We start from the raw sequence: 18,068 nt of genomic DNA, 5'->3' as shown, positions 1-18,068 counted from the left end.
TATAAAAAAGAACTCATGTGGTCGTATTTCTTTAGACTAAAGATCAAACATTTTGAACTAATCGAAGTCTTTTTTGTTAACCCTAAATAGATGATATTTACAGTAATCCAGGGTAGACAATATGGTAGACTGAACTAGTAGCCGAAAGGACTCTGTATCGAAATATTTCTTAATTGTTCTCAATTTCCATAATATTGCATAACATTTTTTAATTAACAGATCTGTATTTTTCCTAAAAGTTAAATTATGGTCTAAAGTTATTCCCAGAATTTTCAAATTAGGTGCTATTTCAAAACTTTGACCATTCAGTTGGATAGTTATTTCCTGGATTTTATCGTTAGAACTAACTAAAAAAATCTTAGTTTTTTCAGAATTAAGTTTCAGCTTGAACTGTAACATCCACAGTTCTACCTTTTCCAAGACATTTGAAATCTGAGTAATCAATTCACTCGAGAATGCTTTGCAAGGTAATAATATAGTAATATCATCTGCGTATATATAAAACATCACTCTTAAATTTTGGAGTAAATATGCCAAAGAAACTAAATATGTATTAAACAGTGTTGAGGGCAAAGGAGAGCCCTGCGGAACTCCACATGAGTTCGTCCATGAAGAGGAATATTTACCTTCAGTATATACTTCATATGTTATGGCATGGATAAAGATGTCTACCCCCAGCTGGTAATTGTGGGAATTAATTATGTAGCAGATGCCCTATATGATATTATCAGAGTCTTGAGTAAAGTGTCTTCTTACTCTATCTCCACCCGCAGAATATTTTGGAGCAGGCAGTGAGTGGGAAATTTGGCTTCGAAATTCATTCTAAATGAGCTCTCCTTTAAGGGACAGATTCTCTTCGGTAAAGGGCTGGACGACTTTATGGCCCTTGTGGCAGACTGACCTAAGACTCTTCCAGACAGCAGACTTTATGCCCCTAGAGAGTCTAGTCAGGTTAATATTTGTGGCTCAAGGTGCTTTCGACAGTTCTCTGGAGGAATTTTTACCCAAATATATCAGAGTTCTCAGCAGAGGTATGGAAACTCAAGGCGTACTCGGTCCTCAGGACCGCGCATCCCTACGGCCCACAAAAAGTCTCAGTGACACAAGGTCAGTAGCTATGCCTCCACAGATAAGAGGTAGGTTAATGGCCTATTGGAAGTCGTGTGCGTGGATCAGCTTCGAATACTGGGTGCTGGAAATAATACGAGTCTGATACAAACTCAAATTTAGCTATCCCCTAGCAGATTATTATTTGAAACTCTTTGGCTCGATGGCCAGAGAAGGTGGTCAGAGTCTGATCAACAGTACAAAGGCTCTTAGACATTTGAACCATAGAGCCCGTACCTCTCGCAGAATCAGGCTTGAGCAGATACTCAGTGTCCAAGAAAGACCCAGGTGATTGGCAATTGATCCTGGATCTGAAGTCAGTCAAGATGCTGTGGTTCTGCATGGAAACTGTTTGTTCGGTCATTGCTGTGGTCGCACCAGGGGAATTCTGTGTTCTGGAAATGTGGGAATATGGAATAAGTGTGGAGAACTGAAAATGTCTCCCTAGCTCATGAAACCTAGGAAGACATTTTCAATTCTCCGCACTTCCCTTCGGTCTGATAATGGCTCCGCACACCTTCACCAAGGTGATGATAGTGGTGGTAGCTCACCTCAGAAAGGAGGAAATTCAGGTACATCCTTACTTGGATGACTGGTTGATCAGAGACTCATCCAAGATGGAAGGAGAGAGAGCAGTGGCCCAGGTAGTCCAGCTGCTGAGGGACCTGGGCTGAAATGTCAACTTCTGAAAGAGTCACCTGGAGCCAACCCAGATTCTGGAGTATTTTGGAATTTGTTTCAACACTGTGGAGGGTCATGTCTTTTTTCCCAAGCATGCAAATGGAAACTTACAAAAAAGAATTTGGACTTCCTGAAGATGTCGGTTCCTACAGCTTGGCATTTGGGCAAAGGCTCATACGTATCCTCAGGACTCTCTATTGTCCTGATGGTCCCCTCAGACGGATTTGCTCCAGAAGCTGCTAGCCTAAATAATGAAACTGCGGCAGAGCTTGCATTGGTAACTCTGACTGAAGTCATTGGAGAAAGGCATGCCACTGCACATTTTGTCTTCAGTGATTGACCAAGGATGCCAGCCTCTTTGTCTTTGGGGGAGGGGGGTAACCCTTGCCTTAGTCGCTTAGTTCAGAACCAGTGGACACTGTCACAAAGGAAGGATCCATAGTGCGACTGGAGCTCAGAGCTATCTGGATCATCCTGCAAACTCTGGAAAAATCCCTGGAAGGCAAAAAGTGGTCAGGGTCTTCTCAGACAATGCCACAGAGTGGCTTATGTCAATCAATAGGGAGGCACCAGAAGTACTCAGCTTTGCCTGGAGGCCAAGTTGTTGTTCCAGTAGGCAGAATTCCATTTACAAGCACTTTTGACAGCACATGTGGTGGGATAGAGGATGTGCAAGCTGACTATCTTAGCCAGCAGACCTTGAACCCAGGGGAGTGATCTCTGTCCCACAAAGCATTCAAATGCATAGTGTGTTGATGAGGGCGACCAGTGCTCAGCCTCAATGGCATCAACAGAAAACATGAAAATGGATCAATTCCTCTGCCATAGGATTGAGCTGGAAAGCGCTGGCTTTGATGCCCTAGTTCAATCGTGGCCAGAAAAAGGGCTGCTGCTATATGGGTTTGCCCCATGGCCCATGATAGGCCAGGTCATATGATGGATAGAAAACCATCTGGGGTTGGTAATCCTGGTGGCGCCATATTTGCTGTGTTCGCCATGATATGTGGATCTGGTGTGCCTTCAGAAAGACAGAAGTCTTTAAGTTGACGATGTATTTAGATCTTCTGTCGCAGGGTCCAGTTCCTATGGAGAGTCCGGAACACTTTGGTCTTATGGCATGACTCTTGAGTATGCAGCTTTAGCACGAAAAAGTTACTCAGAAGTAATCATAGCTACCCTTCTTAGAGCTAAGAGGCCAACAGTGAGTGTGGCCTATGCAAACACTTGGAAAATGTGTCAACAGTGTTGCGTATAGAACAAAGTGGAGCCGTTAACAGCTCTGTTGTCAGTGGTTTGGGCATTTCTGCAGTCCGGTCTGGACAAAGGGCTGGCAGTGGGATCCCTCAAAGTGCAGGTAGCAGGTCTCTCAAACTTCAGAGCCTGAGTAGAAAAGTGCTCTTTGGCCTCATGTCCTGACAAAGTCAGGTTTTGGAAAAGGATGCTTAGGTTGCGGCCTCCAGTGAAGCAGCCATTCCCATCGTGGAATCTTAACATTGTTTTAAAGGGGCTCAGTAAAACTCCATTTGAGCCTTTGCAGGAATTGTCATTGCTGGATCTGACATTGAAAGCAGTGTTCCTGGTAGCCATTGTCTAAACAAGAAGTAGTGATAGGTTTTAGGATGAGGCAGGGACCACTTGACAGGTCATGGACCTGATGGGCCGCCGCAGGTGCGGATTGCTGGGCGCGATGGATCTCTGGTCTGACCCAGTGGAGGCAACTTCTTATGTTATGTTCTTATGTTCTTAAGAATCTCTGAGATTCAGGCACTATCATGCAGAGAGCCGTTTCTTAGAATTAAAGAAGTGGAAGTCTTCCTTCACATAGTCCATTTTGAGAGACAAGGTGTTGGAATTGTTAGATGTGCGGAGTTAGCGTTGAATGAATTTCATCTCTCGGATCATCTTTTTGTCCTCACCAGTGCTGCTAGGCAGGATAAGCCAGCTTTTAAGGCGACCATTTCCAGATGGATTCGTAAGGTGATTGCATCGGTGTACATTGTCTGTGGGAAACAGCTGTTGATTTCCTTGAGAGCACACTCCACTAGAGGGGTGTCTTCTTTGTTGGCGAAGTCTCGGGGAATTCCTCTCGAGGAGATTTGTAGGGCAGCTACATGGCTTGCTTTCCATACATTTACAAAGTTTTATAGAGTGGATGTGGCAGCACAAGAAAATATAACCTTTTTGGGTTCTCAGTTTTAAGGACAAGCTCAACCCTACACTCAGGAGTCTGCTTAGATATGCCGCCTATAGTCAGGACTCCTAGACACATTGCACCAGAATAGAAGATTAGGTTTTTACCTAAATAATCTTCTTTCTGGTAGATGGGTCCAGGAGTCCTGACAACCTGTCCTGTTAGTTAGAATTTGCCAGCTTACTGCTTCGGACAGAGTGTATGTCCATTGCTGAAGATCTCCTGCCAGTCTGATATGAAGAGTAAAATATTGAATGTTAAAAAAAAAAAGGTGGCTTTCTTAGAGCTCCATAAGTGTTGGTGCTAGTTGCACTTGACAGGTGGGTTGTTTGTTCCACCTGGGTTTACATTATGGGTTAATTAACTTGCAGAGCAGAACAGAAATGTATTATTGGGATGGTTCCCATACCCCTCCTACCTATTTATGTTGTAATGATTATCGATTGCTTTGGTACAAACTGAAGGGGTCAGTTAGCTTCTGGATAAGGAGATGGAGTTGAAGAATGTAAATTTCATCCTGTAACACAACTCTCGAAGGGGGATATTACTTCTAGTCAAGACTCCTAGATACATCTACCAGTAATAATATTATCAAGGAAGAACCTAATCTTCTGTTGCATGTACTGTTACATTCATAGCAAAAAGAAGAAACTGGCATTAAATCCTCACAGACCCTACTGCCAAAGAGTGAACTAAGCTACCTCAGACCTGGTGTTCAAATTCTTGTGTTGTACTTAAGAACATAAGAATTGCCACTGCTGGATCAGACCAGTGATCCATCGTGCCCAGCAATCCGCTCACATGGTGGCCCTTAGGTCAAAGACCAGTGCCCTAACTGAGACTAGCCTTACCTGCATACATTCTGGTTCAGCAGGAACTTGTCTAACTTTGTCTTGAATCCCATAAAGTTTTCTTCATACTACTTTAAATTGGAGCTGAATAGCTAATACCATTCATTTTAATAGGCTGTGTGCTGGTATCTAATGTGAGGTTTTGTGCAGGGTTAACCCTTTACAGCACCATGCTCTCAGAAACTTACTTACAGATGTCTTCTTAACAGTGCACTACAGTCTATGCTTACTTTCTGCCTTGGCCTCTTTGTATGAAAAGCATGTTAGATGAAATAAACACTCTTCTTTTTGCTATCTAGCTCTACAAAGGTTAGCTGCTTTCTTCATGTTTTGAAGAGTTTCATAGCTCATCAGCTTGGTTTTTGAACTGGTGATTGAAGTATTACTTTGGAAAACCTGAGAATTAAAGTCAGTGGAATTTTTTTTCCCTTTGGCTGTCTTTGTGACATGCTGATGTTGAGAATGTAAATAAATTCTGTTTAATTGAATACATTTTTCCTTTGTGCAAAATTTACCAGGTAGGGTTGAAGTTCAGTAGGGGTGGGGACTAGGATTTTAAAAACTTCATAGACCCTTTTCTTTGCCAGAGCCATTTAACATAATTTTAAACAGTAAACTCTCAGTTATCCAGCACCCATGGGAATTGGTTGATGCCGGATAACTGTAGTTTCTGGTTGCTCGAGAGTTACTATAAAATAGTTTTGTTTCCCTACCCACATCATCCCCCCACCACCACTTGCAGGTAACAGCATCTGTTCCTCCCTTCCCATCCTCCTTTCTGGTCTGGGTCACTTCCCCCCTCTCACACACACACTTATGGGTCTCTCATATGCTGCACGTGGCTGACCCACAAGCCTTTCACCCTGCTGGATCCTCCCCACACACACACTTCTGGTGCACCTCCCCCTGGGCCTGCCCTCCCTCCCTCTGCACTGTTCTGGCTTCCTGGACTTCTCTCATCTCATGCAGTCCTGATCCACCAACCGTTCTCCCTCCCTCACTTACCCAAATCAGCAGCGGCAGCCAGTTAGCAGAGGCAGTGCTGTAAACATGTTGCTCAAGGCCAGCCCCAGCAGGGTCTCTTCTCTGCCACATCGGAAGTGATGCAACAGAAGAAGGCCCTGCTGGGGCTGGCTGTGAACAGCCTGTTTACAACGCTGCCTCTGCTAACCAGCTGCAGCTTCTGCTTTGGGAAAGTGAAGGAGGAAGGGGAGGGAGAGGGAGATGGGTTGGCGAGTCAAGACTGCTGCTGCTGTTGCTTCAGGGCTGGAAGGAAGGGGAAGAGGGGGTTTGGCGGGTCAGGACCGCTACAGCTTCTTTTTAATGTAAGTGAAGGAGGGAGGTTGGTGGGTCAGGACTGCCACCGCTGCTTCTTAGGGTAAGTGAAGGAGGGGGGTTGGCGGGTTAAGACCGCTGCTGCTTCGGGGGCTGTAGGGAGGACTTTTTTTTTTTTTTTTTTGCTAGTTGGGTGAGAGTGCCAATTGCTTGAGTCCCGGATAATTAGGATTCTACTGTAATATAAAATCTATAAACAGAATCGGATACAATGCAAAATATGTAAAACCGCAGATATATTGCTTATGTAAAAATGTTAGCAAATACAATTACATTATTAAAGGCAATTTTTTTGTAGGACTTAAGGAATAACACTTATTGAATAGAAAATAGCTGAAATGTGTCTTAACATTAGTCCATTTTTAAAAAAATTTTAAAGTGCAGAAGCATGCTCAAAATTCATAGTAATCCTAGTAATCTTCAGAGTATTAAATTATCTTCTTATTCAAATAAATAGCATAGGTAATATAAGTTAATAGACAAAAAACTTAGCTTTTGTAATCACGTCAGGGAGGGAATAGAAAAGCCGACATGACCATGTTTTGCCACTAGGGCTGTCTCAAGGCAAACTCCCCCCTTTTTCCTCTCTAATGCATGTTAAAGGCTATCCAATAAGTGTTATTCCTGAAGTCCTACAAAAAATTGCCTTTAATAATGTAATTGTAGTAGCTAACATTTTTACATAAGCAATACATATTTAGTTCTAATTTTTTGCGCTTATCTAGAACTTTTCAAAAAACCATTTAGTGCCTTTAGCTCTATATAGAGAAACCTCAGTTTTATTTATTAGGATTTATTAATCACTTTTATGAAGAGATTCATCCAATATATCTTCAGAGCCTTACAAAAGCCTTCAATAGAAGGTTAACTTCTCAATTTATCCGATAATTATTTCCAACCTACTGTTGCTTATCTAAAAATAGTTTTCTTCCAATCTGGAATACTCAGCAGAACCTTCTGGGCAGTGCATAATACACACGTGGGGACATAATAACACTGGATATTAGCAAATAATAATGGTGGGACATTAAAATACTTTTAAGATTTAAAAATTTTAAACATACACATTAATGCATAGTTGAGTAGGTCCAAGACAGCACAAAGAAAGGGATATCAAACATGCAAAGCCAAACGGCATACAAACAAAAAGAAAAATTACAATGGCCTGAAGAAACGGTATCAAAGTATTCTTTATTCAGAAATGCTCACATGGAAACAATGCTGAATGCACTGTAATCTTTTCCTCAAATGTTATGAGACCTTGCTATACGTAAAACGCTGGATGTATTTAAGGGACACACTATTGTAAGGACCCCTGACGCAGGCTGTTGGCCGAAACACAGGCTGTGTTGGGTCATTCAAATAAAGAATACTTTGGTCCCGATTTTTTTTGTTTGCATAGCTGAGTAAGACACTCAGAAAGAGCAACAATAATGCCCAAGTGACACCATTAAGGAGGTGGATTTTAGGATGGCTATGTCACAAGTTACTTGAAATCAACTGTAAGATGTTATCCCACAGCCTTGCTGTACTTCATTCACCAGTAATTTGTTTGAAACTTAATATTCACTGGTCCTCAGCGGGCCACCACGCACTCAAACTCTCTCATTGTGCTGGGCTTTACGCTCCCACTCGTCATTGGATCCAGTCTACGCTACTTCAACTTTTTCAAAAAATAACTTAATATAAATACTAAAAGTACTTAGCTTTTAGTAAGACGCTGTTCAGGGGGGGTTATTGCACCATGCACCAACATGTTTTGCCCGTGCAATTCGGAGGGCTTTATCAAGGTTCCCACTCCCTGTAAAAAGAAACCCAAACCTAAGTTTCCATAATATCTCATGCTTACTAACAGAAATACTATCCAGCTAAGCATAAACAGATGTTAAACTTATCCCATATCTCCCCTCATACCTCTTTATGCTACTCAACCAACCATTGCGTCCAAAACGAAATGGCGGTGCGGCTCTTGGTCATTTATTTTATAGGCTCTAGCCCCCGACGTCACCATCCCAAAAAACTTTCTTCATTCTAATATACCTCATTATAATAGTGCCTTAGCTTACATTTTATGTCACAAGTTAGACATAGTAACATAGTAGATGACGGCAGATAAAGACCCAAATGGTCCATCTAGTCTGCCCAACCTGATTCAATCTAAAACTTTGTTATTGGGGTTTTTTTTCTTCTTCTTCTTAGCTATTTCTGGGCAAGAATCCAAAGCTCTGTCCAGTACTGTTCTTAGGTTCCAACTACTGAAGTCTCCGTCAAAGCTCACTCCAGTCCATCTACACCCTCCCAGACATATTCATCATATTCTGCATTCCTTTATCTTCTTAATTAGCATTAATTCATATCAAATATTCAAATGTCTTCATTTTCTCCAGCACAGTTGCCTTAATAGATTAAAGTAATTTCAAATAGAATAATAATACTCATCTTCTATCATTAGAGAAAAGTAGGAGTAGACCTCATTGGCTACATCTGCATCAAGATAAATCTTATATGATACAGACTTGTGTAGCTAGCCTCCTCATTGGTCAGACTACAACCACCTCCAGGTCTTAATTATATATTTTTTTCTTTTAAATATATTTTTTTTATATAATTTAATTTAATTCCATTTATATTTAGTTCATTAACTTATCTTAAATAAATAGCTGAACGGGGCTCCGACATAGATCCACGTTTTGTTACGCTGTTTCAAGGAATGACCCCTGGATAAAACAAAGTGCTAGAGAAAGAGCGCTACAAATGTAGCCAATTCTTTCATTAGTCTCTAAATGTTATCTTTCAAAAACTACTAAAGGATATTTAAAGTATCTTATTAATACATACTAAGAAATTTGTAAACATTCCTACCGTGTTGATAGACTCGCTGCCAGCCTTCAGTAATTCTCAACATGGTGGCAGCGTATTGTAATATCACACGATTAAAGTGACATAGCCATCCTGATGCATACTGGTACCTGCAAGGTCAGTTTTAAATGACAGTAACAGGTACTACAAGTAGCACAGTGCATTATGATATAAATTAAGAAAATGGGGACAGACAAATGGTCTCCATTCACAGATTGAACCAGAACAGCTTAGTAACCCAACAAAGGTTAAAGGTCACCATGTGGAAACACTATAAATTATAAATGACTGAAGTTCATCAAATACATAAAAGATTCATAATGTTAGCCTTATTGTACATTGTGTTTGTCAATTGGCGTCCTTGATGCCCTGAGCACAGTCTGTTGTAGCATACCATGTCTTGCAGTCTCACAGCAAATAACATCCATGATCTGGGGTTGCAGGTTCATCTTCTTGATGAAGATGGCCTAGAGCAGGATGTTGATGAGACAGAAGATGGCGAGTCTTCAGAGCAACGTGCTCGCAGGCCGATGAACGCCTTCCTCTTATTCTGCAAACGACACCGCTCCCTTGTTCGACAGGAACACCCCCGCTTAGACAATCGTGGTGCTACAAAGATCCTGGCAGACTGGTGGGCTTATCTGGACCCAAAGGAGAAACAGAAGTACACTGATATGGCCAAGGAGGTATGCAGCATTTAGGCTAAGGAGAGGACATTGTAGTGAAAGAATCATGAATAAAACGTTGACTTTATTTTCAAATAATTTTACATTAGCAATATTGGCAGCTGGAAATTGCATAACTTTTTTGTAGATTAAAGTATGTAGGCTGCAAGGAAGGCAGAAGAGGGCATGGAATGGTAAACTATGTGTGGGATCTAGTTTTGTTCTTCTTACAAGGTCATTGGTGCTAAACTGGAACCCAAATTTCTGTTGCGTTCTGCCTACGCAGGAAGAGGCAGTGTTGCAGAAAAGCACTTCTGGGATTTAGGCAGGACGCTGCAGAAAAAAACACTTCTGGGGCAGACCGTTGGCGGGAGGCTGGCTTCGCATCAGCTGCCTGAAGATTTTAAATTTCAGCGGTGGGGAGGTGGTAGCTGGGGGAGTCTGGGACTGGTATAGTAGGATCTAGCTGAGAGGAGAGGGCTGGGGTTGGGAATGAGGGAAAGACATGCTGCATGGGCTGCGGGGAGAGGGGGGTTGAGAAAGCAAGAAGGATAGATGGTGCCCAGGGATGGAGGGAAAGGGGAGACAGAGGGAGGAGATGGTGCACAGCAATGGGTGCGACAGGGAAGAGATAAGAAGAAATGTTTCTTATGGATAGATGGGAATAGGGGAGAAGAAAGAGGGAGGAGATGATACACATGGATAGATGGGAAGAGAAGACATGGAAAAGTAGATTTTGAGAAGAAAGCAGAAAAATGGAAGAAAGTTGAATGTTAAAAGTTAATGCTAAAGATGGATGTATGGCAGAAAGTGAAGGAGAGAAAAACAGCAAATGGATAAGGTGGCCCTGGATACATAGTTAAGAGCACAGACAGAATGAAGTGCAGCCAGAGACTGGGGAAAGATGGTTTGAAAACCAAAATCACCAGCCAAGAAAGGTAGGGGGAAATTATTTTATTTTCCTTTTACTGAGTGAATTGTGTCAGTTTTGAGAATTTGCATTTGCTGTCTATATTTTGCACTGTTCATGAAGAAATGAATTTGTTTCTATTTCTCTGGGGTTGTACTGCAAGCAAGAGTCTTGCATCTTAGGGTTTCATTTGTATATATTAATACTTTGTTTGTGTTCCTGTATTTGCATAGGGGTTATCTGTGTTCTGGTAGGAATGAATGTTGAGATATAGTGTGCTTTGTTTAGTTTTAATTTTGTGGTTAACCATTTTATGTTGTTAATAAGATTATATTGTGTGTATATATGAAACATGAATATAAAAAATGGTATTATAATTAGTACTATTATGCGGGCAGGGTCTGGGGAGGAGCTTTCAGACCCCCCCCAAATAAAAAAGCGTTCCGCTGCCAGTGCCTAGAATGACCTATTTGAATAAAGTTAGGATTAAGTATGAGGTGAAAATAACCGGGTGAAACGCTAGAATGGTGTCTCAGGGTAAGGAAGGATCTATACTTCTACTTAGACTAAATATCTTAATAAAAAATTCAGCCCATGACTTAGCCTGTGTTTTAGATTTTGGCCCTATATGTGATTGAGTTTGACACCCTTCCCCTTATACTGTTAGTATATGTTGATAACTCTGTAATATGTTGATATCTCTATGTAATATGTTGACTGAACACAGTACTCTGATAGTGTTTCTCAACTTCTTCAAGCCCAAGTACCCCCTAAGTCTTAATAAATATCAATCAAGTACCCCCACCAAAGCTCCTCCCTGGACAGGCTCTGTCCCTGACCCCATCCCCATAATAATAGTACTAATTGTAATGCAGTTTCTTCCATCCATTTTTCATATACACACAATATAATCTTATTAATATATAATGCTAACCACAAAATTTAAAAAAACCCAAAGTACATTGAATGCAGAGAAAATGTTAATTATCATTTATATTCAGGGTTTTTTTTTTTTTTCCAAAGAAGTCAAGGCAGATGACTTTAAAATATGCAATGTCATCTCAGTAACTACAATAGGAAAACAGAAAAATATAGTGCAAAATATAGATAGCAGATATAAATTCTCAAAACAGACACATTTCAATCACTAAATTGAAAATAAAATCATTTTTCCTACCTTTGTTGGCTGGTGATTTCATGAGTCTCTGGTTGCACTTCCTTCTGACTGTGCATCCAATATTTCTTTCTTTCTCCCTCCTGCACGCGTCCTCTCCTCCGGACCTCATTCCCTTCCCCAACCAACATCTCTGTCTCTATCCCTCCATGAATCCAACATTTCTCCCTCTCTCATCCCCCAAATCATGTGCAGCATTTTTCACCACTGCCCACCAATCCCATGCCCATTAATCCTTCTGTCACCCCCCTCCAGCACCATGCCACATCTCTCCCTCCATCACTATGTCCAATATTCCTCCCCCTTGCATCCACTTCAATCTGTCCCTCTGTTCCCTCCCCACCACCATATCCAACATTTCTCCTTCTCATCCTTCTCTTCCCCATGCATCTTTACCTCTCTCCTCTCTCTCTCAATGCCCAGTTTTCCTTTTTCTTCTTTTCCCCATGTGCCACCATATATTTCCCCCTCACTCACACACTCATGCCCAACAATTCTCCCTTTCTATTTCCTCCCTCCTATGTCCCAAGTTAGTGCCCCCTTCCTCCCTCCCTTCTGTGTTCCATGTTCATGCAACCTCCATTCTTTCTGAATCGAGTTCATACCCTCTCCCTGCTTTCCAACCGTTGTACAGAATCGTGCCCCTCCAATGCCCCAACGCACTCCTTCCCCTCCCCCTTCTATCTCCCTTTGCCCCAGAAAGATCGTGTTCCCTTACTTGTTTGAGCCACACTCGCTCCATCTTCCTTCAGCGGCTTGTTGGGAGGGATGCACAGGCAGCGATTCACATGCTGCACATGGCTGATCCACAAGCCTTCCCTCCGACGTCAGCGAGAAGGTTTCTGGGTTAACTATGTGCAGCTTGTGAACCGCTGCGCGTCTCCCCCCCCCCAAACAAGCCGCAGAAGGCGCGAGTTTGGCAAGGAGGTAACTGAGATCCCCCCTCCGCTGACCCTGAAGGCTTTCCTCTGACGTCAGCTCTGACATTGGAGGGAAGCCCTGTGGGTCTGCTGAGGGGGGGGAAGATCCCTAGCAGTGGGTGGGCAGTAAGGAGAGACCCTCGGTGACTGCAGTGCAGCTTCGATGGACGGGCAGGGAATATTCTCCATGGCAGCCATGCCGTTTACCCCCACCAAGTGGCCCACGTACCGCGTACTGAGAAACGCTGCTCTATGTAGTAATATGCCACTTGTAACCTGCCTAGAACTCTGATTTGTGAGGAAATAAGACTGAACATAACTTAGCATAACAAGTACAAAAGATTCATTTCTATTTCAGCAAATAGTAAATACTTAGAAACAAAGTTCAGTCTAAAAGAAAACTTTGAAAAAGTAGAGGTAGATAAAGACCTGACTACCCCAGGTACATTAGATAGATTATGAGCCCACTGGGACAGAGAAGGAAAATGCTTGAAGTACTTTTATGTAAACTGCTTTGAGTAAAAAGGTAGTATTCAAGTCCCAATCTGTCCCCCCATTCCCTCCATAAATCCCCTGTTAAATGTGGTTCTTGAATGGTAACATTTCACAGTTTATGCCTTACAAGTGAAAATGCCTTCTCATTAGTTCCCTCTACTAAAATGAAGAAAGGTATTCAGAGGTGGTACTTTTGAGAGGTTCCAAGATCTCATTTTGGAATGTATAACAGGCTAGAATCTTATTCAATGTTTTTAAAATCTAAAGAAAATCTTAAACTGATCTCAGGCATGGAATTGCTGGCCAGTCAACTGAACTAAAACTAAACTAAAACTTAGCCTTGTATACCGGGTCTTCAACCATAGGAAGCTCGACACGGTTAACAACAAATTAATAGAAATGCTAAAATACATGGAAATTAATTTTCAAAGTGTTTAGCAAATAGAAAAGTTTTCAAAGATTTACAAAAAGATTGGAAGGAACTGGACATGTCAAAATTACAGGAAGTTCATTCCATAATTGGGAAAATTTAAGAGCCAAAGAAAGGCTGAAATTCTTGACTCCCTTAATTCCTTTCTTAAAAGGAAGAGAGAGTTTAAATGGTTGAGTACCTCTCGCATATGAAAATCTATAAACGTTCCATAGAAAAGGAACAAGAGGAATAAAAATACCATGTAAAATTTTAAAAATAATACATACACATTTAAATTGAATTCTGAGATAAACAGAGAGCCAAAGAAGGCTCAAAAGCAAAGGCGTCACATGGTCGAATTTGCTCATTCCATAAATCAACTTCGCAGCGGTATTCTAAATCAATTATAGTCGTTGGAGACAGATCTTTGTGATGCCAAGATATATAGCATTGCAGTAATCTAGCCGAGAAAATATAATTGATTGGACCAGGACAGAAAAATGACGTTGATGAAAAAGAGATCCTAACCTTCCTCAGCATTCGTAAATTAAAAAAAAAAAAACACCTTTCTTAACCAGAGAGTTTATTTGATCCTTAAAGGTAAGGGAGGAGTCAAAAAGAATTCCCAAAATCATGGAGGAGAACTCAATTTCTAGGGAGGCTCCAGAGTCCAGAAGTACAGTGGGAAGTGAGATAGTCCAGTTTTGGGCCTAACCACAAAAGTTTAGTTTGGCAGCATTTAACTTCATCTAAACAGACATAGCCCAGGCTTGAAGTTTGGAAATACAGTGGTTTATTTTAAAAGTTAAATTGGTGATATTTAAATCAATCTCAATCAGTATAAAGATATCATCCACTTAAGTAAAAAGCGTTTCCCAAGCTGATAACTTGTACGTGTTCAAAGTAGTCATATAAAATTTGAACAAGATTGGGGAAAACGGAGAATCCTGGGGAACACCGCAAGGAGGCTGCCAGGAATTAGAAATATTGTCATCAATATTGACTAAATAAGAACAAGACAATAAAAATTTAGAGAACCAAACAAGAACAACCTGATTAAGTCCGATATCTGAAAGTAATTGAAGGAGACTATCATGATGCACTACATCAAACGCCGCAGACAAATCGAACTGGAGCAAAATTTAACATTTGTTTTGTAGTCGTAATTGTTGGATTTTAGGAAGAAGAGAAATTAATAAAGTTTCAGTGCTAAAATTAGAACGAAATCCATGTTGAAAAAGTTGAAGTAGTGAGAATTTCTCCAGGTAATTGGTAAGTTGACCAGCTACAATTGATTCTAGCAACTTTGTCAATAGTGGTATATTGGCAATTGGTCGATAATAAAAATGGATAGTAGGATCTAGATCTGATTTTTTTTTTTTTCAGAAGCGGAAGGAGTGTTATTTGCCCCATAGATTGCGTAAAGTATCTAATTTCCAGTGACTAATTTAGTAAGATGGTCAACCACGTTATAGCCTGTGAAGGAATATTAAGAAAAAGGTAAGATGGAAAAGGGTCCAGCGAACATTTACATTTTCTCAACTTATCACACAATTTGGAGACTTGGTATTCAGAGATTGAATCAAAAGAACACCAATAGCGATCAACTGGTATCTCCAGTGTGGGATTTTTAAAATAAGAGACGAAATATCCAATATTCCTACAGGAAAAGATTGCCTAATAAGAGAAATTTTGTCTTGAAAAAAGCAGGCTAAAAATATCAGCAGAAGGAGATAGTGATTGCTCAGACTTTGCGTCAGAATTAGTCAAAGAATGCCAGAGTTTAAAAAGAGTACTTATCTGATTATTGGACTTAGCTGTTTTACATCCATAAAAGGTTTTTCGTGCTTTCCTAAGTTCAAAATTATAGTTTCTAATCGCAGATCTCTAGTTTAATTTATCTGTATCTGAATGGGATTTTTTCCATTTATTTTCTAACCTCCTACAATTTTGTTTTAGAGCTCTATGAAAGGCTAGGAACCATGGTGCATTCTATTTTGGTGATAACTGGCGTCAAGGATTGATAGGTTCATTCTGTAATGGATCTCCAATTATGCCAGCTATCATCAATAGTGTGTTCTCTAGGAGAGCCAGAGAGAGAATCTAAAACTAGAGACCAAAAATTTTCTAGGCAGATTTTCTTTAGAGAGTTTTTTTCCTGCAAAAATTGAGTCAGAATATGGAACATATAAATTGGAAGTGAAAATTCACCAAGGAAATGGTCAGTTCAAGGAACTTGCTGCCAACGAACAGTGTCAACCAAAGTTTGATGAGTGGTATAATCTAGGAAAGTAACAATATCTAAAGTATGACTTTTTTCATGGGTAGGGGGTAATAGATGGTGAGGGAAAACCCAATGACTGAAAAGAAAGGAAGTCAGAGACATCCTTATTGTTGGTATCTTCAAGATGCAAATTTATGTCATCTAACACCAAAAGTCTATGAAATTGAATTGAAGCATTAGCAATCATATCAGACATAAGGGTGGATGAGCTAATCTAAGGGGTAGGAAGACGATATAGAAGGAGAATGCCCATTGGATGTGAGGAAAACTCATCCTTGACAGATGCAAGCAAAAACTCTGGGCTACTAACCTTTTCAAGTAATTGAACATTAAAAAATGATTTAAAAATTAAAGTAAGTCCGCCACCCCTTTTATTTCTAATCTAATCTATTTGTGCGTCGCTCATACCTATACAGGCTCAAAGCGACTGTAAAGAGAGGTAAGAGGAGGGAGAGAGAGGAGGTGGATTGGTAAGAGGTGGAGAGGAAGGGGAGAGAGGAGGAAGGGAAAGGGAGAGAAGAGGGTAAAGGAGATTAAGTATCGAACAGATGGGTTTTCAGTTTTCTTCGGAAGATGATGTGGCAAGGTTCAGTTCTGGTCTTTTCTGTAAGGCCATTCCAAGTTTTGACTCCTAGGAAGGTAAGCATGGAGTGGAAAACTTGTTTATAGTGAAGATATTTAGTAGCATCCGGTTGAGGGTTCTGCGGGAAGTAGACCATGCTATTGAGAAGAGTTGGATGAGTGGGGCCGCAGAGTTTCCATAAAGTATGCAGTGAATGATGCAAGATATTTTGAATGTTGTTTGTGATGGGATGGGATTTCTAAAAGAGAATAGACCCCTAAAGCCCTGGGGACAGATATCATTTTGAGTAAATGTGTCATCCTGAGAAATCCAAGATTCAGTAATACATATTAAATCTGGGTCTAAGTCAGTTAATAGATCTTTAATGATCTGCTGTTTATTACAGCCAGATCTGGCATTAATAAAGGACTGGGACCGGAGTAAGAGAGTCTAGAAAGACGTTTGCATTGTTTTTATCTAGCAGTGTAGTTTTCAGAGTTATTAAATTTCTAGGGAAAATCAATTTCTTATAGTACGGTTTTCTATTACTCAAGATAACAGGAATTTTTTGACCCAAACAAGAACAGTCTGCTAAACTTGATTCAATAGAATCTAAAGGTGATAAACCTACTGAGTGTGTGATGCCAGCATTCCAACAAAATAGGAAAGTGACAAAGCAAAATATAAAATCCATGTTGTAACCAAGGAATAAAAAACAATGATATCAAATAAAAGCCAACTTAAAAAGTAGTGAGAGATAAGACTAACAATATATCCTAAAAACTAATCAGCATAAAAAGTTTGTCAAACTAAGAAAGTCGTAAATTCAATTCAAATCAGACAGAAAAAAAAATCATAATCTCAGTTCTTAGAGAGAGCATAATCCCACTAGAATAAAATGTAGTCAGGAAACTAAATTGCTAGCAAAAAGCCTAAAATAGGCTATTAGAATGATGATAAATCTCTTGCTGTACTTTAAAGCAGGCTCAATAGTAATAATAAATGGAAAGCGCAATAACAGCCTTGTGATTAGTTTCAGATTCAATCCTTATGGTAAATAAACCTTCCTTGAAGCTTGCAATTAGTCTGAAGCAGTACATTTCTTGCACACAAGTTTTGCTGGAGAAGAGAAATAGCCTAATGGTTAGTGCAGCAGACTAAGATCTCGAGAAACTGGGTTCATTTCCTATTGTAGCTCCTGGGCAAGTCACCTAACCTTCATTTCCCCAGATTGTGAGCCCACTAGAGACAGAGAAAGTACCTGCATGTAATGTGTATACTGCTGTGTACATCTTGTAGTGCTATAGAAATTAGTAGTACTGTGTTTCCCCGAAAATAAGACCTAGCAGGATTTTCAGGGTAGGTCTTAATATAATCCCTACCCCAAAAATAAGCCCTAGTCCCAGGATTCGTCGGCAGTTTCCCATCCCTTGTGCAGCAGAACCCTTGAGCGAACACCGCCCTCCACTCTGTGCACCCACCCCCGCTGCATAGCCTAACCCCCATCATTCCTTCCCTCCCATCCGAATCCCGCCAACCACGAGCGAGCCCTACATACGGTACCTCCGTAAGCAGTGTCGGGCCGGCAGCGCTCTAAACAGGCTGCTTCAGCCTTATCCGTC

The 18,068-nt window shown here is 40.7% G+C and overlaps 1 protein-coding gene across 6 annotated transcripts in view; it reads left to right on the top strand.

Moving 5' to 3' along the window:
• The window catches only part of BBX (BBX high mobility group box domain containing), a 198,788-nt gene that overhangs the window by 124,440 nt on the left and 56,280 nt on the right, over positions 1-18,068 (top strand). For 5 of the 6 annotated variants that reach the window (XM_033941025.1, XM_033941029.1, XM_033941024.1 and 2 more), the window contains exon 4: positions 9,468-9,710. The exons of the other annotated variant lie outside the window; for it this stretch is intronic. In XM_033941025.1, the coding sequence (XP_033796916.1) occupies positions 9,468-9,710 (243 nt within the window). The remainder of the gene's footprint in view (positions 1-9,467; positions 9,711-18,068) is intronic. 6 annotated transcript variants of the gene reach the window in all.

This window comes from Geotrypetes seraphini, chromosome 4, assembly GCF_902459505.1.
Source record: "Geotrypetes seraphini chromosome 4, aGeoSer1.1, whole genome shotgun sequence".
Classification (NCBI taxonomy): Eukaryota; Metazoa; Chordata; class Amphibia; order Gymnophiona; family Dermophiidae; genus Geotrypetes; species Geotrypetes seraphini.
This window is presented reverse-complemented; position numbering and strand designations above follow the sequence as displayed.